This window comes from Cryptococcus neoformans, chromosome 8 (assembly GCF_000149385.1).
Source record: "Cryptococcus neoformans var. neoformans B-3501A chromosome 8, whole genome shotgun sequence".
In the NCBI taxonomy this organism is placed as follows: domain Eukaryota; kingdom Fungi; phylum Basidiomycota; class Tremellomycetes; order Tremellales; family Cryptococcaceae; genus Cryptococcus; species Cryptococcus deneoformans.
This window is the reverse complement of record NC_009184.1, coordinates 511,074-531,552: the sequence shown is the minus strand read 5'-3', so window position 1 is coordinate 531,552 and position 20,479 is coordinate 511,074. Positions and strand designations below refer to the sequence as shown.

The 20,479-nt window shown below is 49.7% G+C and overlaps 7 protein-coding genes and 1 non-coding gene across 8 annotated transcripts in view; 5 read left to right on the top strand and 3 right to left on the bottom strand.

Annotated features, from left to right (window-relative positions):
• Positions 1-147: 147 nt before the first annotated feature.
• Positions 148-2,601, bottom strand: CNBH1800 (hypothetical protein; the record flags this gene model as incomplete). Its single annotated transcript, XM_768632.1, has 6 exons — positions 148-367; positions 418-1,207; positions 1,260-1,434; positions 1,482-1,740; positions 1,788-1,974; positions 2,028-2,601. The coding sequence occupies 6 exons, from the start codon at positions 2,599-2,601 to the stop codon at positions 148-150; spliced, it is 2,205 nt and encodes a 734-aa protein (XP_773725.1).
• Positions 2,602-3,155: 554 nt separating this feature from the next.
• On the top strand, positions 3,156-6,836 carry CNBH1790 (hypothetical protein; the record flags this gene model as incomplete). Its single annotated transcript, XM_768631.1, has 11 exons — positions 3,156-3,616; positions 3,664-3,675; positions 3,724-3,793; positions 3,862-4,636; positions 4,685-4,766; positions 4,821-5,380; positions 5,430-5,496; positions 5,547-5,706; positions 5,762-5,851; positions 5,904-6,703; positions 6,755-6,836. 11 exons carry the CDS (start codon positions 3,156-3,158, stop codon positions 6,834-6,836), a joined length of 3,159 nt encoding a protein of 1,052 aa, XP_773724.1.
• A 260-nt stretch (positions 6,837-7,096) lies between these two features.
• Positions 7,097-9,031, bottom strand: CNBH1780 (hypothetical protein; the record flags this gene model as incomplete). The annotated part of the gene is made up of 7 exons (XM_768630.1): positions 7,097-7,243; positions 7,290-7,763; positions 7,815-8,051; positions 8,100-8,210; positions 8,265-8,407; positions 8,464-8,675; positions 8,724-9,031. 7 exons carry the CDS (start codon positions 9,029-9,031, stop codon positions 7,097-7,099), a joined length of 1,632 nt encoding a protein of 543 aa, XP_773723.1.
• Positions 9,032-9,543: 512 nt separating this feature from the next.
• On the bottom strand, positions 9,544-12,641 carry CNBH1770 (hypothetical protein; the record flags this gene model as incomplete). Its single annotated transcript, XM_768629.1, has 3 exons — positions 9,544-11,792; positions 11,840-12,516; positions 12,577-12,641. 3 exons carry the CDS (start codon positions 12,639-12,641, stop codon positions 9,544-9,546), a joined length of 2,991 nt encoding a protein of 996 aa, XP_773722.1.
• A 604-nt stretch (positions 12,642-13,245) lies between these two features.
• On the top strand, positions 13,246-15,451 carry CNBH1760 (hypothetical protein; the record flags this gene model as incomplete). Its single annotated transcript, XM_768628.1, has 10 exons — positions 13,246-13,318; positions 13,470-13,499; positions 13,551-13,837; positions 13,888-13,961; positions 14,016-14,108; positions 14,158-14,260; positions 14,319-14,608; positions 14,660-14,897; positions 14,945-15,209; positions 15,264-15,451. 10 exons carry the CDS (start codon positions 13,246-13,248, stop codon positions 15,449-15,451), a joined length of 1,641 nt encoding a protein of 546 aa, XP_773721.1.
• A 639-nt stretch (positions 15,452-16,090) lies between these two features.
• CNBH1750 (hypothetical protein) lies at positions 16,091-18,784 on the top strand (the record flags this gene model as incomplete). Its single annotated transcript, XM_768627.1, has 4 exons — positions 16,091-17,281; positions 17,343-17,919; positions 17,979-18,240; positions 18,292-18,784. The coding sequence occupies 4 exons, from the start codon at positions 16,091-16,093 to the stop codon at positions 18,782-18,784; spliced, it is 2,523 nt and encodes an 840-aa protein (XP_773720.1).
• A 399-nt stretch (positions 18,785-19,183) lies between these two features.
• Positions 19,184-19,280, top strand: CNBHt010. Its single transcript has 2 exons — positions 19,184-19,222; positions 19,244-19,280. It is a non-coding gene; the product is annotated as a tRNA-Thr (tRNA).
• A 520-nt stretch (positions 19,281-19,800) lies between these two features.
• Positions 19,801-20,479, top strand: part of CNBH1740 (hypothetical protein) — a gene marked incomplete at both ends in the record, with an annotated part of 2,882 nt that continues 2,203 nt past the window's right edge. The window contains 2 exons of the mRNA XM_768626.1: positions 19,801-20,123; positions 20,247-20,479. The exon at positions 20,247-20,479 is cut by the window's right edge and continues 4 nt beyond it. Coding sequence (XP_773719.1) covers positions 19,801-20,123; positions 20,247-20,479 — 556 coding nt within the window. The remainder of the gene's footprint in view (positions 20,124-20,246) is intronic.

Sequence of the window (20,479 nt, the reverse complement as noted above, 5' to 3'; positions counted from 1 at the left end):
TCGCGGGAGATTAGCGGTGTCATTATAGAATTGTGCATAGCATGACTGCGATATGATACGCGACGGACATTCTGACGGCAATTTATGTCTTCCATAAATAATTTAGCAACACATGACCAATGCAATGGATACGACCAATCTCTTCTTCTAAGTTTGCTGCTTTTTCTTCTCGTCTACAATCTCTAGCTCTTCCCTTTGCCTCTCAATCTCCTCCTCAGTGGGTTGAGTGCTTTCGGTGAGTTGAGCTTGCCATAATCCGTGATACACTCCTCCTGGCATCGCCAAGAGTTGTTCATGAGTACCCTGTTCAGCAACATAACCGTCCTGAAGGACGATGATCAGGTCCGCGTCTGATATTGTCCTCAAACTATCGTCTTATTTAGCTCTGGAAGCTGTAGGTGGTCATGGAATACTCACCGATGAGCGATAAACACACTGGTTTTGCCCTGCCCCGTCAAGATGGAGTTGATGTTCCTCATCAACTCTGTCTCGGTATATACGTCCAGTGCGCTGGTGGCTTCATCAAAGAATAAAACAGGGGGATCCTTCAACAACACCCTCGCAACAGCCAATCGTTGCTTCTCTCCACCGGAAATCATCAATCCACGTTCTCCAACCTTGGTGGCATACTTTTCCGGCAAACGCTGGATTGTTCCTTCCACGTGAGCCTTTCTCGCGGCTTCATAGACCTGTTCATCTGTAGCCTCGAGATTACCGTAACGAATGTTGTGGAGGATATCTGCGTGGAAAAGCGGAGTGTCTTGCGGGACAACACCAATAGATCGACGGAGAGAGTCGAGAGTCACAGTTTTGATGTCTTGCCCATCGATCAAAATTTGTCCCGAGCTGGAATCGTAGAAACGGAAGAGAAGCCGGAAGACGGTGGATTTACCGCAGCCAGATGGACCAACGATGGCTACTTTCTGACCGGCTGGGATCTTGAAAGAAAGGTCGCGGAAAATAGGGCGTTCGGGATGGTAGGCAAAAGCAACATTCCGGAACTCAATCTCTCCACCCTTGAGATGAAGAGGTTTGGCAGTAGGTGAGTCTTTGGTCGCAGAATCAAGAGACTGAAGGTTAAACATGACATCCATGTCGATAAGACTTTGACGAAGTTCGCGGTAAACTGTGCCGAGGAAGTTGAGGGGAAGGGAAAGCTGGAAGACAAGTTGGTTTACGAGGACGAGGTCACCCACAGTCATTGTACCTGCAAGATCAATGAGCCATTGTATGTGAATAATCGAATAGAGTCGACATACCCTTGACAATCCCCTGAGCACCAAGCAACATCATCATAGTCAAGGCGCTGGAGAAGATGAAATTTTGGCCAGAGTTGAGAGCAGCGAGAGAAGTTGCAATCTTGACAGAAGCCTTTTCATAAGCTTTGAGGGTGGTATCATACTGAGCAACCTCGTACTTCTCGTTGTTAAAAGACTATGGTAGTGTCAGATTTTGTTCTGCGTCAATACTGCCAAACGAACCTTGACAGCTTCATAATTGATCAAGCTGTCTACCGCAACTGTCGCACCCTTATTATCTGCCGCGTTTGCCTGCTTCCTGAACGTTGTCCTCCAAGCTGTTGTCTTGATGGTGAACCAAGTGTAGAGGAGCATGGTAATCGCAGTAACGGCTGCAAAATCCCAGCCAAACTTCCACGAGAGGATACCGCAGACCATGGAAATCTCAAGAGCAGTGGGGATCACGTGGAAAACGATAGAGGAAAGAATGAAGGAGATACCCCTGAGTGCATGATTAGCTAATTCCGCCAGGTAGGTGGATTGGCGTACTTGGTTCCACGGTCGATAGCTCGGGTGAGACCGCCAGTTTGACGTTCCAGGTGGAACTTCATATCCATATTCAAGAGGTGCTCGAAAGTCTCTCGGGCCACTTTTCGGATAGCATTCTGGGCGACAGAGGCAAAGACTGCATTTCGAAGCTCCCCAAAGAGGGTGGTCAAGACTCTCGCGGCACCATCTAAGAAGAATTAGTATGTCTCTGGACAGGCACAAATATAGAATGACACTTACATCCAGCGATACTAGCACCGGCCAAAACCCAAACTGTAGTTGACTCTGTTATGGGCACGTTCAAGCTATCCACAATGGTCTTGAAGAAGAATGGCACTTGGACGTTCAAGACTTTGCCTGCAACAAGCAACGTAAGAGCACCAATGACGCGAAATTTAACATTGGGATTGTTCTTCGGCCAGATATTACCAGCTAGCTTGGCAATGATAGACCAGTCTGTCTTATCTTGTGATTCTGTAGCAACGGGTTTGGAGGTATTGAGCGAGGTGGGGGGAGTAGTCGACGCTTTTGAAGGTACGGTTGGGGATTGAGAGGTGGTAGGTGGTGATGGTGGGGGTGGAGTTTGGCGCCGACGTGATGTCGAAAAGAATGCTAATGATTGAAAATGTGATCCATGCCTTGGCAACTGTCCTGGGAAGGAGGAGACCGAAGGTAAACGCTTGCCCAAGGCATCCCCGCCACGTATTTGTGCTGTATAGACCCTCTTAACGCATGACGTAGTCATGGTCCTAAATGAGCCTGGCAAGGCTCCTGGGGTAAAAAGCGCATGTCGACTGCAGGAGCCGAAGCTCATTTTGAGTGTGGAGGGTTTCGGGGCCGGCGGAGTGGTATGTGGAATAGAAAGGTCGACAACGGAGAGTCAAGGTATTTTATCTGATAGAACGAGGAACGCGCTATTAATGCCCGTAAATAAAATCCCGAAGTAATCGAAGGCGTACAGCACGCAAGGCCCAAAACGAATGACTGATCATTCATGAATGATCGTTCCTGGCGCGATCGGTGGCCGCCGGCTGAGTGTGTGCTCCCACCATCACTCATTCATGCGGTGGACGGCGCTCACCACATGTGCCACCTGGTGATAACGCCGGCTATGGCCGGAAGTAACGCCGGCTGACCGTTCCCGGAGTGGGCGCGGCCGGTAACTAGAGGGGGCCGAGGGATCCACTGCTCTCTCTATCTGTGCTATACCGCCCGATCGTATCATCAACAAGCAATCACGCTAATCCCGATTGATTTAATTGTATATCATTGGGGTGCCCCACTTACTGCAACTCCCTCTTTCTTATTGCCACTTCCACCACTGCTCTTCCATCCCGCACACGTCAACATCTCGCCACCCATCCAACAATGAAGCGCGCTTGGGACGGTTCTTCGTCCAACTCCTTCCCCAACGGGGACTCTGCCCAGCAGTCAACAAACTCGGAGCAAGTATGGGTGCAGATGCCCTCACATCCGTACGCAGCAGCCTACTCTTCCATGGCCAACCCGTTCACGCCCTCGCCTCTACACAGCTCAACAACGTTTGATGCCCAAACACTCAACTCAGCCAGTGTGAATGCAAGTGGGAGTGGTAGACAGGAGAAGCGACCCAGGACAGCAGGGTCAGATGGGAAGAAGAATTCACCGCAGGGGCAAACGAAGGATGGAGATAGTGAAGGAGAGGGGGATGATGATGACGATGACGACGACGATGAGAACGACGACGAATCCGGGGGAAACAAAAGTGCATCCAATAAGAAGAATAACAACATGAAAATGGTGAAAGGTCCGGATGGGAAACCAAAAACTAAACTGACAAGAGGATCGAGGTGAGTGCTCATTTGTGCTTGTGCAAATGATCGCTGACATTCTACAGAGCCTGCGTCGCGTCAGTCGCTTGGGAGATGGTCCTTGTAATTTGCTAATATCTGTACAGTTGCCGAAAGATCAAGATGAGATGCATTCCGGACGATTCAGCAGCAGGTCAAGGAAACGGCATTTGCAAGGCAAGTTTGGATTTATATATCGGTCGTTTTCGGCTACTTTTTCTGCGCCAGCTGACACCCAGCCTCAGCGCTGCAAAGCTGGAGGACACGAGTGCATCTTTGAAGAATCCAACCGAGGCAAGAGAAGTTCACGGAAAAATGAGGCTATGGCTGCAAAACTCTCTAAGATGGAGGCTGCATTGAAGAATATTGGTGTCGCGCTGAGCAATATCGATCAATCCTCCCTCGAATCCTTCTCTTCAGCCCTGCATTCTTCCACGGATGACCCCGATGTAATCGGTCTCATCACCTCGCACGCCCCTGTCACGCCTAATCTTGCGGTCGCTATGAACCGAGGTTCTTTTTCCAGTTCTTTTGGTGACCGCGCGCATGATATGTCTCACGAGGGCGGACATACCGCACAACCACCTCTTTCTCCCCGGCTTCACTCTTTGCCCGATAACGTTCTATCTCCTCTGGGTCTATTGGCAGAAGCCTCACTGCAAAATGACGCTTCCAAGCGAAATTTCACCAAGGGGTTTGGAACAGCGAACGGCTTGGGTAAATCTTTGGCTCGGCCATTTTCAGGCGACCGTCTTCCAGAGCACCGGAATGGCAATGTCTCAATGAATGGTGCAGCTACGTTCAGAATGGCGACGAGCGATGTAAGGGGTGGACAGGTTGAAGATGACGAACATTTTGATGTTGATCATGGGTTGGGCGTTTCCGGTCAGAATTATTTTAAGCCTGGAGCGTCTGTCGCATTCTTGCCTCCCATGCCCGCAGATCATAGGGTGCCGGAATTGTTGACTATTCTAACGAGGGATGAAATCGGGGAGCTATTTGATATCTTTTTCGACCACAGTGAGTTGGCGCAGCTGACACACGCAGAGTAATATTGACTTGTTGAAGTGTCTTTCCATGTGCCTTTGGTCTATAAAGAATTCCATACCCCAGATTTAGTGTTGCAAAGGAGTCAGTTCCTGTGTACAGTGTGAGTACTTTGTCCAGCCACAATCTTCCGGTTACAATACTAACATATTTGTAGTATATGTGCCATTGCCGCAAGATTTTACCACAAAAAGCCCGAACTTCACCATTCGCTTTCCGCTTATGCCAAACGTCTTGCTTTTGAAGTCCCCTCTCGCGGATACAAGAGTGTGGAGGTGGTACAAGCCTATCTTCTGTTGTCCCTTTGGACTTTAGGGCCCGAAAAGACATTTGAGCAAGACAGGACCTGGTTGATGCTGGGCATGGCTATTCGCATGGCTACCGATCTCAATCTTCATCGGAAAAGCATCATGTCCAATCTCGACACTGAAGAGGGCCGGGCACGCGATCTTGAGATTATTAACCGCGAACGATGCTGGCTGCATTGTTTCGTCTTGGACCGGTCTCTTTCGGCGCAGATGGGCAAGCCGTACAGCTTGCGGGAGGATTATATCATCCGAAATGCGTGTGAATCAGTATGGCATCAGCAGAAGTTCTCTCTCCCGTCAGATGCAGCGCTATCTGCCTATGTGATGTTGCAGCAGATTATGAGTAGGGCGATAGATAGCATCTACTCTTCCACAACTACTGTGTCGGGACTGAGGCACGACTGTGACTGTAAGTTCGTCTTTTGTCTGCCAGCGAATCGTTACTGACATATCTTCAGACATGTTGATCGTCCGTTCGGCGCATGAAGAGCTGAGAAGATGGTTGGGAGATGCCAAGAACAATAAGTGGGTCGGTTTGGTCTCCGCATCTTTCATCGGACATTGACGTTGTATAGGTTGTCGACTAGTGAGGCAAGCAGGGAGTTTGACAGCCGTGCCAACTTCTACTTTGCATATTCATCGCTGGTCCTTTATTCGTTTGGGTTAGAAAATGCGCTTGAGAGAGCAAAAATGGACATCTCGTTCTTTTTGACAAACGTGTATGAAGCTGCGACGGTGCGTGACGCGATCCGTTGTGCATCAATAGAGCTGACATCCGCTGGCTAAATAGAAAGTTTGTATGGTCGTCAAGGAGGAATTTTTACCCAAGGGATGGTTGCCATACTTGCCTGATACTAACTTTGTCATGTGCAGTTACGCTGTGAGTATCGTTGCCGCTAATTTTAAGGTCATGCGACTGACAATGTATATAGCTGCTGTCGCTCCTCAAGCTGCTCAAACCTGAACTTCGGCCATACCATGATTCGGAAGAGTCCATCTTCAATCTTGTGACCGAGGTTGCCGACATTCTTGAAGACTGTGCCGCCGACCCCTCTCATCAGCCCGCCATCTATGCTGCTTTCATTCGCGAAATTGTTCGCAAAACCAAAGACATGCGACACGGTGGTACAACTACTGCCCCAGCCTCACCGGGGAGTCACACAATCGCAGGACATATGCATGGCATTGTTCCTGGCGAGGCAGCTACATTGGGCATGGTTGGCAGTGCTAGGGCAGCTAGTGACGCCTCTGCTGCATCCGCGAGGACTGACACAGAGACAAATACTTCTGCAGCCAACGCAACTGTGGACGGCGCACAAGGAGCTCAAAACGGGGTTTATGATCCTAGCTTAATGGGCCAGAACGCCACCAACTGGCATCCTGATGTTCTTCCCCATGAAACACAGTTCACTTTCATTCCCCAAGGTGGTGACATGCTTATTCTCCCTTCACAAGCTGGTCCCTCCATCGCGCCCTCTCCTACTTCCGCCTTCCTTGCTAACCCCTCTGGTACCAATATCAATGCAGGCAATGCAAGTGGCGCAGCGGGCACCAGTGGCAGTCATTTTGGTACTCCATCTGGGTCTAATGGATGGGCAGAATATCTGCCAACCTTTATGAGTTCGGACGGATTTGATGGATGGGATGGGTCGATGCTTCTTCCCGGTTTCGGTAAGGGCCAGATCACGTTGAGTGGTGGGCTGTTGCATAGTCAGTATGGAAGTGGTATAATGTGAGCAATTTATACTTGGCGGTACTTTCCAACCTTACTGATTCATTACAGAACACCGTTACACCAGACTCCTATACAAAGTAGGATGGGTAGTAGAGCAGGAAGTCGGACTCAATCCCCTCACCCGCATTAGAACAGTCTCAAAAGTAGTCAAAATGTTAGGCTTTTGGATGACTGGAACTTGTAATAGAAGGATGCCTCTTGTGTACTGTACTGTGTACTTACAGACTTCATGATTGATCTTTTTTTTTCTACAGTTGATCTTGCGTTGTGACTTAGTAGGATACCCCGTCCCGTGTACATGTACGTAAAGAAATTCAGAGCAAGAAGTATAAAAAGTATATGCATTTTGTAGTCAGATACGACTGTAGTGTTCCTCTGTAAGGACGGCTTCTATCCGTTATGCCTGAAAGCCACTTCCCGGGGTAATCTAAATGACAGACAGTACATGTCTTTGTTGGGGGCAACGGAGCGGACGTGATGAAGGTTGTAATTTTCGACTTGCGGTGTGAGGTTAAAAGATAAGTTTGTGGATGCTCGCTATCGGCTCGTCAATACAGTTTCCGCTTCTGAAGTATGGCCTCACCTGCAAAATGTCTATCTCTGCCTTGCCAGTTTCAATTTCCTTAGTGAAACAATAACAGTGCACCATGGGCATCTCGACCTTCCGCTTTGCTTCTTCTTCACCACCATATTCATCGATGAATGATCTCTCAGCGAGAAGAGGAGTGTAGCAGCTTACGTATGAGGGAAGGAAGGTGATCGCAGAATCAGGGAGATTCATAATGAAGTGGGAAATTAGTTTGGGAGGCTGAGGCGGGTGGGGCTTGATAGCGACTTCCTCAGAGGGAACTGACATAGGGGCAGCCTCTGTGACTGGTTGGCCAGCAGCTTTTGCCTGTTCCCTTTTGCGTCGTGCTTCTTTCGCTTCACGATCTCGTTGACGGTTAGACACCTTGGGGGGAGGGGCAGGGTCAAATGGACGGGTCCAAACTTCAAGTGGCGCGATGCGAATGAACTCAAATCCATCTATTTCTGATACTCGCAATGTCGGTTCAACCTGAAGCAGAATGTCAGTGATAATCTCAGAATATTCGAGGTGGTGACCTGCCTTATTTCTAAGCCTATTTTCCCTCATCCACTTGACACTCTCAGGATTGAGGTCATTTCCGAGCACGTAGCATCCCTTCTTGGCAGCGGGGATAGCGAAAGGTCCAACTCCAGCCATGACATCTGCAATGACACAGCCAGGAGGAAATAGGCTAATAAGACGTTCGTGCTCGTGATGAAGACGAGAGTTCCAGTATACATTGGAAAAATTGAAGGTAAAAGAACATCCAGACTCATTCTTAAAAGCATCAGCTGACATTTTTAACTTATAAGGAACGATACCTACGACGGTCGCAATATAGTCATTGTCGCCCGCGATCACTTCCATGTCAAAATATCGGAATTGGGCATGAATTGTATCAAGCTTGTTAACAATGGTTCTCAAACCCGGATTTTTCTGATGTTATATTAGCGACCGTCACAGAAATTCGCGCTCATTACGGAAACTTACATCGAGAACTACTTGACCGATGAGGTATCGGAAAGGCAACCACTCCTCACGCAAATTCATATGACCTATATGACCTGTTGTTGTGAATGAAGAAGGAATATCCTCGCTTTTTGTGGTAGGAAGGCAGGCCCCAAGGATCTCCGCTGAGGAGGAGTCAATGTCAGTGATTTATCACAATCAGACAGCCGAGAATACTCACAAGCGTTCCAGTTGTCGTATCCTAATCTAACAACCTCTTTGACTAGAGCCTTTGCTCCTTTCAAAACTTCTTTCGCCTCTTCGGGCAGATCGCTTTCCCTAGAGAGATGAAATCTGAGCAATTTGAGACCTTTGACGTCTCGAGCAGCAACAGGGGCCAGTTCAGCAGGGCACTCCACAATTGGTTTGGTCTTGGGCAAATCCAAAACCAAGCTAACAATAGTCAGCAATAATAGCAATTCAGCCTCTAAAAGCACTCACTCCTTTAAAGAAGGATGTGATCTCAGTTTCCCAATCATCCCGGGTTCGACTACCGCAGAGAGTATCTGAACGTCCAAGTCAAATGCCGAACGGTCGAGCTCCGTCGTTCCAATACGAGACGGTGGACAAATGGTCGCGGAGGGGCACAGTGCGAGCGCTCTGGTTTCCAAAGGTGCCATAGTGAAGAATCCAACAGACTGCGGCTGATTCTGAAATTGTCGAAGCGATAATCTTGCGATGGTGGGGAGCCGAAATTGCGGTCTACTAACAATTGCGGGGCGGATCACGAAGCACAGCGATTTGAGCATGAACTCGGGCGATATCAACGTCCAGTCCTGCAGTTATTATTCTTGTTGGTTGACGGCTCGTGATCAAGATCACCGATGTAGTTTTACCGTGAAAGCTGGAAATTTCATCCGTCTTTCCAACGCTCCGTTGTCGCTGGACAAACAGTGAAGAGTTGCGACAGGAACCCAACACGTCATCACTTCTGGCCTGAACCGGAGGAACAGATTTGCTAGTAAAACTTGAGGGGTAAACATCTTGCTTCATGGACGAGTTCTGCGTGGTGGTGAGCTTCTTGGTTCATGTTCATCGGTCCTGGTTCGTTCATCACACACCATGTACAGCTTGCCGCTCTTCTGTTCTTCTTGGCATGTAGGGAACCCAGGGCCATATACGGTATTTCATAGCAGCAGACTATACGTAGCATTCTTAATTACCTATAGATTTGATTACTTTCAACCTCATTATGCGTGTGTATAACAAGATCTATTAAACGCATTTTGCGTGTTCACTATGTCTCTTCTTTTCCTTCCCCTCACGCTCGAGAAGCCTTGGATTTGACGCTCCCCTTACTCTTAACACTCCCCTTTTTCTTCAAACCCTTCGTCTTCTCCTTGGCAGCATTGACCGCATCCCATTTGTTGGTCTTAATCAAGCCCTTTCTTGCTCTCACGTAATCATCTTGCTCATCCTCATCCTCACTGGTGTCCTCCCTCATCCTTCCGATTCGCGTAGACCAAGCCTGCTCAACTCTTTCAGGCTCGGGGCTGGGAGTACGAGAACGGGGCCTTTCCTCGGTAGACACGGCAATGGGTTTGGGTGCTTGGGGGACGTGGACCTGAGGGTGGGATTCGGTGCTAGGGGAGTCTGGTACTGCCATGCGGACAGACTTTCGACGGCGAGGGATTGCGCTGGCAGGTGCGCCGAGGGTAGGGGGAGCAGCTGCAATGGCTGTAGGCTCAGAGCGAGCTCCGATAGTAACTTGGCTACCCTCATCCTCTTCATCGTCTTTCATGTAGTTGGGATCACCAGTGGCCATTTCACCACGCCTAATGACCTTGTCATTTTTGACCATCTTGTAGTTGGCGGCATCCTCCTCATCATCAGAAGAGTCGGTCTCCGGACCGTAGCCCTCATCTCCGTCTTCCATAGCAGACTCGTAGATACTAGCTCCATCACTCTGCAACGACACAAATGAGCTTCGCTTAGCGTCTCGGCTCTTCTGTTCCTCCTTTTCCTGTTCCCGTTTCCGTTCCCGTTCCCGTTCCTGTTCCTCCTTTTCCCTTTCCTGTTCCTTCTTCACCTCTTCCAGTGAAATTGGAGCAGGGGCAGAAATAGTGTACATGGGAGTGGTGGGAAGATCCAACTTGGGTGCGAGAGGGGAGGAGGGCTGAGGGGAAGTGGGTCGCATAGCAGACTTGACGGGAGGCGAGAGCGTCCTGCTAGGGGGTAGGGGAGTAGTGGGCCTGTAAGGAGGAGAACTCTTTGGCTTAACCTGCTCCTTCTTCTTGGCCGACTTGGAGGATACCGATCTACCCAACGCAGGTGCTCCCACCGAAGTGGCAGCAGACGGAGTGTGCTTGATGGGAGGGAGTGGAGTATCCGCAGTCACAATGCTGCTCCCGGGGGCTTTGATGCCTTCCATCTCGGGGTTAACTTGGCTCTTGGGCGCCTTGGGTACTTCGGGCATGACGGGAGGGTTAGAAGTGTCGACTAACGTCATGATGTTTCGACCAGCCACCCCGGCGCCCTGACCATGACCGTTAACAGAAGTTGGGCTCTTGGCACGGGCGATAGAACCGTTGGGGCGAGTCTTCTTCTTTACCGTCCCACCAGATTTCACGGTCGTGGCCTCAGAGACACTAGATTTGACGGTGTTCGATCTGGACACATTGCTTGCTCCAGTAGTCTTGGGCTTGCTTTTCGCGGTGATAGTGCTCTGGCTGGTTGATCGGGTAGGCTTAGGAGGGATCAGTCCGTTGGCAACAGGCATGGTAGAGCTGCGCTTGATATGAGATCCAGAAGACCTTGTGGGATCCACAGTCCAAGTCGAGTTGCGGTTGTTGGATACACTGACAAGGTTGCCGTTGTCCTCGTCGCTAGAGGATTCGTCTCCGCCTCGTGCACCTCCAAAGGCACTCGCACGCTTGACATTGGAGTCTGTCCTAGTCTGCCATCCACCACGGCTGGAGCCATAAGGGGGTGATGAAGACCTGTCAGAACCATGCTTCTTGCTCTTGAACAGCCTTCCAATAGAAGCAAAGAATCCCTTCTTCTTCGGCCTATGCCTGATACTACTGGTATCAGATCCTGCCCTTCTGGGGCTGGGTTCGTCATGAGAGATGGTACGCCTCAGTGCACGAGAAGAAGGTGGACGATAAGCACCAGTACCGATATCGCTTGCAGCTCTTCGACCGCCACGACCAGGAGACTCGACGTTAGAGAGAGGACGGGCTCGCGAGTTGACCGAAGGTACACCGAGGGAAGGTGACTTGGGCCCCGGGGTGGCACGGCCTTTGGGAGGCAGGCGGGGACTCAGTTGTGAGCCAGGTCGGTTTTCATGGACGACAAACTGGTTGGGATCCTCTTCAGACGAAGAACCGTCTTCGTCCTCCTCGGCGATACTCCCGGTAATACTACCCGCTACTTCGTGCTGCATGTGACGAGGATAAGGTACGCCGCTGCGAGAAGGAGGGCGGTCGTCGTAGGGTATGATTTGAGAGGCTGACTGAGAAGGGGCCAAAGAACCATTGGAGTCAAGCTCAAACGCATCGGGAGGGAGGTCTACGTCCGTCAGTGTCCGCCCCATCGTGATACAGCACACAACCTACCGTGCATCTTGTCCAAATCTTCCAAGCCCCTCTTCGCTTGTTGAACCCACATCCTTCCGACGACTTCCATGGACCTGAACCTTTCTTCGAGGCCCCTGCTCATCACCCTGTTCCTTTCATTTTCAATCCTAACTTCCAGTCCTCGAAGGTGTTCTTCACAGCCAAGAAGCTCGGCTTGAGCATCTGCAAGCTTTCCAGCCCTCTTACCCTCTTTGCTAGTGACTGAGGAGTTATCAGACAGGACAGAGGCTCGCGAAGATTGCGGGGCATCGTGAAGCGCATGGGAACTGTAGGTAGACGCGAGTGCTGAAAGATCAGACTTGGTGGGTCGTCCCTTTGTGGCCTTGATAAGTCTCCCAACAAGGATCTCTCTATCTCTCTTGACTCGGCTCAACTCTTCTTCAAGAAGATGGATCTGCTTCAAGTCCTTTCGGAACTGTTCCAAACTGGAGATGTACGCGGCCCATCCGCCTTCGGAGTCGTGCTCAGGAAAATGATCCCCGCGCTCGGTCATTGAAGAGGAGAGAGGACCCTCAAACGCTGCATGACGAACGGCTCGACGGACTGAAAGAAGAACACCAGGGGAAGACGTCACATAGGCGAGGAGGGAGGAGGTGGACGAGTGTGAATGGGAAAGAAGGGTGAAAAGAGAAGTTGATAAAGATTTTTGAGAGTCGCTAAACGATGAAAGTCAGTCGTGGAAGCCAGCGCGGAGGAAAAGGAAGCGCGAGACGTACAGATAGTTGTTGAGCAGTCTGTCGCTACTGCTTCGATGGGCATGGCCCGGTCTTAGGACGTCCATAACGGGACCCTGGCTGGCGGATTAGGGTCAAAACGGGTGCTGGCTGTTGCAGGCTGGCTACACGTGTCGCCTTCGAAGTAACGGCTTTTGCAAAGGAGGGGTGTAGAAGCAGGGATTCTGGAGCGGGGATGGGTGGATGGATGGATGGAGAGCGAGGACTGGAAACGGAGAGAGTATTAGTCCCATCGGCGAGGCATGCGGGGAGGATCGACATCACACAAATTACGAGAGCGACGTCATAGCCCAATTCGGGCAACAGCTATTATCCACGGAACCAATTCTATCTCCTTTCTTTCCAATAACACACGTGTAAGTCCACATCATCACTTTTGTGCGCGCTCGTCGTCGTCGTGTTGCCGCTGTTTCCGCCGCCGCCGCAAAGCAGACGGGCGAGAGAGCAGCAGCAGCAGAGGCGCTACAGGCGGATGTAGAGGCGTATATGCATCTTGTAAATATATATTCGAGCATCTGCTGTATTTCTCGTTATCTCTCCACTGGCACCATATTGCGACTGCTGTACAGCACAGTAACTTGCCGATTCTTGCCTGCTTTATTACCTAATACTGCCATCATTACTTGATTCCACACCGACGATCACAACAAAATGAGCGACGCACAGGCCCCTCCTGCCTCGACCTCGTGGGCCGATATGGTTGACGAGGATGAAAAACAAAAACGTCCGTATCCCAAACCTATTAGATCTTGTCAAAATTTGTTCCTTTTTAACTGACATTTCATTCATTGGTTGCCCTGTGGTCGCTCTTCCTCCGATCTTGCCTATTCACCCTACCCCTGTCATCTTTATTTACAATCTCCGTACAAAAACAGAGGAACAAAACATGAGCAACCAGAACGACGGTAAGCTTTGCCTGTAGCATAGTTTTTGCAACTGAGCTAACGTTATAACAGGATGGGGAGAGACTGCGACAGAGACCAGTGCCCCTGCTCCTCCTCCTGCTTCCGCACCCGTCAGCAGCAGTAACAACGACGGCTGGGGTGAACCGGCGCCTAGTGCTCCCGCAGACAACGGGTGGGCCGACGCTGGAGCTTCCAACGGCGGTAGCGGTGCGAACAACAACGACGGATGGTTCGATGCTCCTGTACCTCCGTCTTCTCAACCTCCAAAGAAGGAGGCTTCCGACATCCAATTGCAAGACGACACTGAAGGTTTGATTACTAACACCTTCCAGGTCGAGGTGAGTAACCTAATTCCTGCAACCATTGTATGGCTGATTCGATACACCAGGTCAAACTTGCCGATCTCCAAGGCGACCCCAACTCTCCTCTTTACTCTGTCCAGTCTTTCAAGGAGCTTAATCTGTGAATTGACCAATGATTTTTTTTATCCGGCGTCCAAGCTAATTATTTTGGTAGTCACGAAGATCTCATGAAGGGTATCATTGCCGCTGGTTTCCAAAAACCTTCCAAGATTCAAGAGAAGGCTCTTCCTTTGCTCCTCTCCAATCCGTAAGTATATCGGTTTTGCGTACGAAACATTACTAACCATTGGTTTTAGCCCTCGAAACCTCATCGGGCAAAGTCAGTCTGGTACTGGTAAGACTGCTGCCTTCACCCTCAACATGTTGAGCCGAGTCGATCCTACCATCCCCACCCCTCAAGTGGGTTCTTTTTTCTAGTTCCTTGGCCTTATTATCGGCAGCTGACATTGATCTTTAGGCCATCTGTATCGCTCCTTCCCGAGAACTTGCCCGTCAGATTCAAGAAGTTGTCGACCAAATCGGTCAATTCACTCAAGTCGGCACTTTCCTCGCCATCCCTGGCTCTTGGTCTCGTAATTCCCGAATCGACAAGCAGATCCTCATCGGTACCCCTGGTACCCTTGTGGATATGTTGATGAGGGGCTCAAGAATTTTGGATCCTAGGATGATTAGGGTGCTGGTTCTTGACGAGGCTGACGAGTTGATCGCCCAGCAAGGTTTGGGTGAACAGACTTTCAGGATCAAGCAGTACGTCTTGTTGATATATTGCTCAATGCCATATGCTGATGCTCGAACTAGACTCCTTCCTCCCAACGTCCAAAATGTCCTTTTCTCTGCTACTTTCAACGATGACGTCCAAGAGTTCGCCGACCGATTCGCTCCCGAAGCCAACAAGATTTTCTTGAGGAAGGAAGATATTACTGTTGATGCGATCAGGCAGCTTTACCTTGAATGTGACAGCGAGGATCAGAAGTATGAAGCCTTGTCTGCCCTATACGACTGCTTGGTCATCGGACAAAGTATCGTCTTCTGCAAGGTTAGTCCATGTCTTTACCTTGTTTGACGTAGCTGACATCCTTGTAGCGAAAAGTCACCGCCGACCACATTGCTGAACGTCTTATTTCCGAAGGTCATGCCGTTGCCTCTCTCCACGGTGACAAGCTCTCCCAAGAACGTGATGCTATCCTCGACGGCTTCAGGAATGGTGAGACCAAGGTTCTCATCACTACCAACGTTATTGCTCGAGGTATCGATATCCCTGCTGTGAACATGGTCGTTAACTATGACGTGCCCGACCTGGGACCTGGCGGTAATGGTCCGGACATCGAGACCTACATCCACCGTATCGGTGAGTGATCCGGGTTGCTGCATTCTAGGACGTGTATACTGATAGAATACATAGGTCGAACTGGTCGATTCGGCCGAAAGGGTTGTTCTGTCATCTTCACCCACGACTACCGATCCAAGTCCGACGTTGAGCGGATCATGAACACTCTCGGAAAGCCTATGAAGAAGATTGATGCCAGGAGTACGACAGATATCGAGCAGTTGGAGAAGGCTTTGAAGTTGGCTATGAAGGGACCGGCGTAATTATATTAGAGTTTCGTAAAATAAACCTGAGGTATGGTTATGGCATCATGTGCTTTCTGTGTCGCTCTATGTTTGACTGTATTATTCGGCTCCTAGCTGCATCCATTTGTCCAACAGATAGCAGGTCTCACGTTCGTCTGTGCGAGTTACCAAACGACGCGACGCGTGCTCGGACTCTGCACTGGTAAATGAAATAAACAGGAACACAAGTTGAGTGGTGCCTTGATGGAAAAGTGTTTCATCATGCGAAACGATGGATCCCAGTTTCTTTTTGTTCTCGTATTCTATTGTCTCTCAAACGACGCGAGAATCCCTGCGGCGCTAATGTTCTGCAGCGATGCAGGGCCCAGACTTGCTCTTACGACACGTCCACTGTCTCCTATTGTTGCTGACACAGCTCGCACCAAACAAGGAGCCCACAGCTCGCCATGCAGATCCCATCAGCCATCTGCAGAACCATCCCTTCTTTAAGAAGTGCACATGGGAGCAACATCTTCCTCTCCTCTCTATCGTTTTACCCGTACAAACGTGTCGTGAGTAGCATACTAACTGCGCCACCGACCATCATCCGGCCATTCAAGTCAATCACAACAATTATTTACCTGCCTACGGCCAACCACAGGAGGAAGAGATAACGAGATGGCGCCCAGAGACAGTTCGCGATTCTCTTTCAAGTCTCGCTTTTCCCTTTTATCCCTTCTCCCTGCCCGGCATCCACCTCTTTTTGTCGATCCCCCTCGAATGCCACCTACTCATCCGGGTCCACGGCACGAGACAATCATTTCAGATACGGTTTCGCCCGTCCACAGCGAGTATCCCGATCTGGGAACACCCTTCCCGCCCTGCCGAAAAAAGAGCTATGACAGGAGCCCATTGGGGTGGGGACACGGTGAAGAAAGGGAGCCAGTGGAGGAAAAGAAGAGGAGAGCAAAGAGACCACCCCCTCTCAACCTGGAGAGAACGCATATGATGTATCCACCTTCATCCGTGGACGTCGTCATCGACCCTGGTACGCCGTTTAACCTTGACTCTCCTCCGCCTCAGAAGCAAGTGCCTTCATTACCCAAGAAGATCAAGCCGAGAAAGAAGCGGCAGTTGGTCGAAGACCCTTTCGAAGTAGCAGAGGTCGAGATAGGGCATCGGTACCCATCGTGGAAAGATGGCAAGGCCGACATTCGTCCAGGACAGGTCATTCCCCCTGGGCTTATGCCTTCTCTGGTTGACTTGGACGTCAAGCCCAAGCCCAACCGTCGTGGCACGGCGGTTGACACGCCTGACAATTATGAATCGGTTCTTCACAATGTGCTTCTCACTCCCACATACATCGCTCCTTCGCCACAAGTCAATTCCACACCGACGCCTTCTCCTTACGATCCTTCCGAGTTCATCGAAAAGTACGACCGCCCACGCACTCTGCTGGACAGAGCAACAGACACTATCTCAAACGCTGCTAAACGAACTTCAAAATGGATGCCTGGCAAGAGTATCCTTCGTAATGGTTCCAGCGGTGACGATGGAGCTACAAACAAGTCACTGAGGGCATTGAAAGAGAGAGAACTTCAGGAGATGGCTCGCTTTCGTCAGAACGCTAGGCCAGGTGTACGGTTAGCCCTACCTGGCGAGGCGGCATATTCGAGTGGTTCAAGCCCGGCGAGAGAGATGAGCAACATCTATTCAAGGAAAAGTCCTGGCTGGCTTGGTTCAAGAGAAAGAATAATAGGCTACGATGGAGATGGAAAGTATCCTGTAGTGGTTGGTTCCAGTAACAACGGATGGAGAGCCGGGAAAAGGGATGAAGAGCACGCAAAGAGGAATAAGAGAATATGGAAGGTGTGTATAATGTTTCTTCCAGCATGATGAGGTTCTTAAAGCTGATTCATGAATATCCTAGATTACAATCATTGTTGCGATCTTGTTCCTTACTGCTTTGACGATTGGCCTTTGCACTTCACTCCTTCGCAAGTCCTCATCTTCATCTTTGGACACTTCATCATCTAGCGACGCCGCCAGTGCGGATAACAGTTCTGGATCCGCAACAGTCACTTCTTCAGCAGCTTCTGCCTCTTCAACGTCATCTCAAACACTCAGTACCTGCCTTAACCTCTTCACTTCGTCCGCTCCCACATCTCCAGCTTCTTACCCTTGTTCCGACTGTGTGCAGGTCCTTCAGTCTACTACTAATGATTTTTCTGAACCGATGGTTAACGGCAATTCCACTGGTGTGGGGTCCGCACTTCAGTTCTGTGCCATGATGGACATCTACAGTCAGATTGAAAATACTAGCCAGCTAAGTAAGTGGGGTGAAGATGCGAGTCCTTGTGGATGGGATGGGATTGGGTGTGACTCCAGGGGAAGGATAACAAGTTTGTCTCTGCAATATCCCAACGTACCCACAGCGCTTCCAGATACTCTCGGAAATGTTTATGCTTTGAAAGCACTACATCTTCTTGGTAATTCATCTGTACCTAGTGAGTTGTGTTCATCTGTCAATCTCAAGAACTTTCTAAACAGTTTTATCATTTTTTAGCTGGTGATTTTCCAAGCTCTTTACTATCTCTTCCCTATTTTCAGACATTGGACCTTGAGTACACTGCGATCACCGGCAGGATCGATACGGCACCCTTCAACTCTGCAACAGGGTTGGTCACTTTGATGCTGGTCAGCAATTCCCAGCTTGGCACATCTATGCCTGACCTGTCATCCAACACCAAACTCGTCACTGCCGCTGTCACAGGACAAGGGTTGACCGACGCCGAAGCGGACAAATTGCCCTCTTCATTGACCTACCTGTGAGTAAACTTTATATCTCGAAAAGGCGAAATTCTAACAGGTCATCACAGCGATTTGTCTTACAACTCGCTCAGCGGTCAGGTACCTTCGTTCAGCCAACTTGCGTCCCTCAAAACTTTGTATCTTCAAAACAACGATTTCATTTCTGCCCCCGATTCCATTCCATCGTCCCTGACTACCATGTCTTTCACGTCGAATTACCGGCTATCCGGCACCATGCCATCTTCAGTGTGTTCGAGCACCGTGCTCACATCATGTGATCTTCGAAGCACGAATCTGACTGCGGGCACGACATCGTCAAGCAGTCGTTCGAGCTCGAGCACCTCCCTGAGTTTTGTAGCTGCCAGCAGCACTATCACAAGTATAGCCTCAACTTCAAGCTCAAGTGTTAAAGTCAGCGGCAGTTCCATGTCAAGCGCTAGCAGCAGCAGCGGTAGCAGCTCAGCTGCCAGAGATACAAACGTGACGAGCAGCACAATGATAGGAGTGTCAGCTAGGGCGAGTACAGAAGAAGGGACATGCGGGGTTTGTCAATTTAATTAACCAAAAATTCGTATTCTCGAACTGCATGATTTACATATCTATAACCAGCACATACATGGTGGAGCGCTCTTATCTATCTATTGGTTTTTGTATTATTATGTAACAGCTAACAGCATTCAACCGCAATGCCCGTACGGTATCAGACTGCTGTTTATTGTGTTGTTGTTCAAAGGACAAATCTGCCGCATGACATTCGCGAAAAAACAGTAAAGAACGACAAGCAAAGGAGTCAAAAGGCTATCTAGACGGAGAAGTTGAAACTTCACACAGTGGCGTCAAACCGTAGCACATATTTATCAAGCACACATCCGTCGAGGGAAGAGGCGTTATTTTTGAAAGGATTGAAAGTGGGCAGAAAAAATATCTTCTCATTAGAGTGCATTTTCAAAAAACATCGAAGCCTCTATAGTTTAGTTGGCTATAACACCCCACTAGTAGAAATTAGCGATCGCTTTCATTAATGGGGAGGTCTGTCGTTCGAATCGGCATGGAGGCATTTTCTTTTTGATACTTTGGATGATTTTTTTGATCATCATCAAATCACCCGTTTCTCCTGCTTTTCTATGTATGTATAAAGAATTATAATCCCTTCTTGTCTTGCATGGATAACATCCCTCATCCGATAATCTATGCCTGTCAGGGCTGTATCCGTGTTATGTCTTGAAGATTGGAAGGGGGCCGCCGATGTGAGGGGATGTGATAAGGTCGCGTTCCACGTCATGATACTCGCAGCTCAGTTCGCGAGCGATGAGCAACCGATGAAATGGCTGAACACGCAGAATGCTTATTCTTTTAACTTGAAATCCGCCTTTCATCAATATCTCCTACTCCATCCCCTGGCTTCACCGCAGCGGGAGCATATCTGTCCCACAGCTCTCCGTAGGTCTTCATCCAGTAGCAAAAGCAACCAGCCGGCTCCAAGCCCGACGCGCTACCTGCTGCGTTGCAATCATTTCCGCAGTATATCCTTCTGTGCTTGACATTGTCACATAACGCCATAGCTTAAAAACAGCACAATGGCACCCAAGCCAGCCAAGACATCTTCCAAGACTGCGAAGTTGCCGACTCCTGCAGCCACTCCTACCCGTCAACCTTCGGTCGATACCCTCTCAAAACCGACGGTGGTTGACACGCCTCCGACGCCGGCATCTCCTGCCCAGGTCAGCGCTCCAGTTCCTCCCAAGAAGTTTGCATATCCCATCCCATCACGCCTCTCTCCGTCGACTATCAACAACACGGAAAGCTTGTTGCGCTTCATCATCCTGGCGTTAATATGCGGTGCTGCGATTGGAAGTCGATTGTTTGCGGTGATCAGATTCGAATCTGTCATCCACGAATTGTGAGTCAAATCTATCCGCAGGATTCTCTCAATGCTAACGTCTGTGTCTTCATTTCAGTGACCCCTGGTTCAACTAGTAAGGCTATTCTTCGAGGTCAAACTTCCCTACTGATTTATTCCTAGCCGAGCCTCGAAAGTTCTTGTTAACAAGGGTTTCTACGAGTTCTGGAACTGGTTTGACCCCTCCGCTTGGTACCCTCTCGGCAGAACTGTCGGTACCACGCTCTATCCTGGCTTGATGGTCACGTCTGGACTGATTTGGCATGCTCTTCGGGCAATCAATATGCCCGTGGACATTCGCAATGTCTGTGTCCTCCTTGCACCTGGATTTTCTGGATTGACTGCCTGGGCGACTT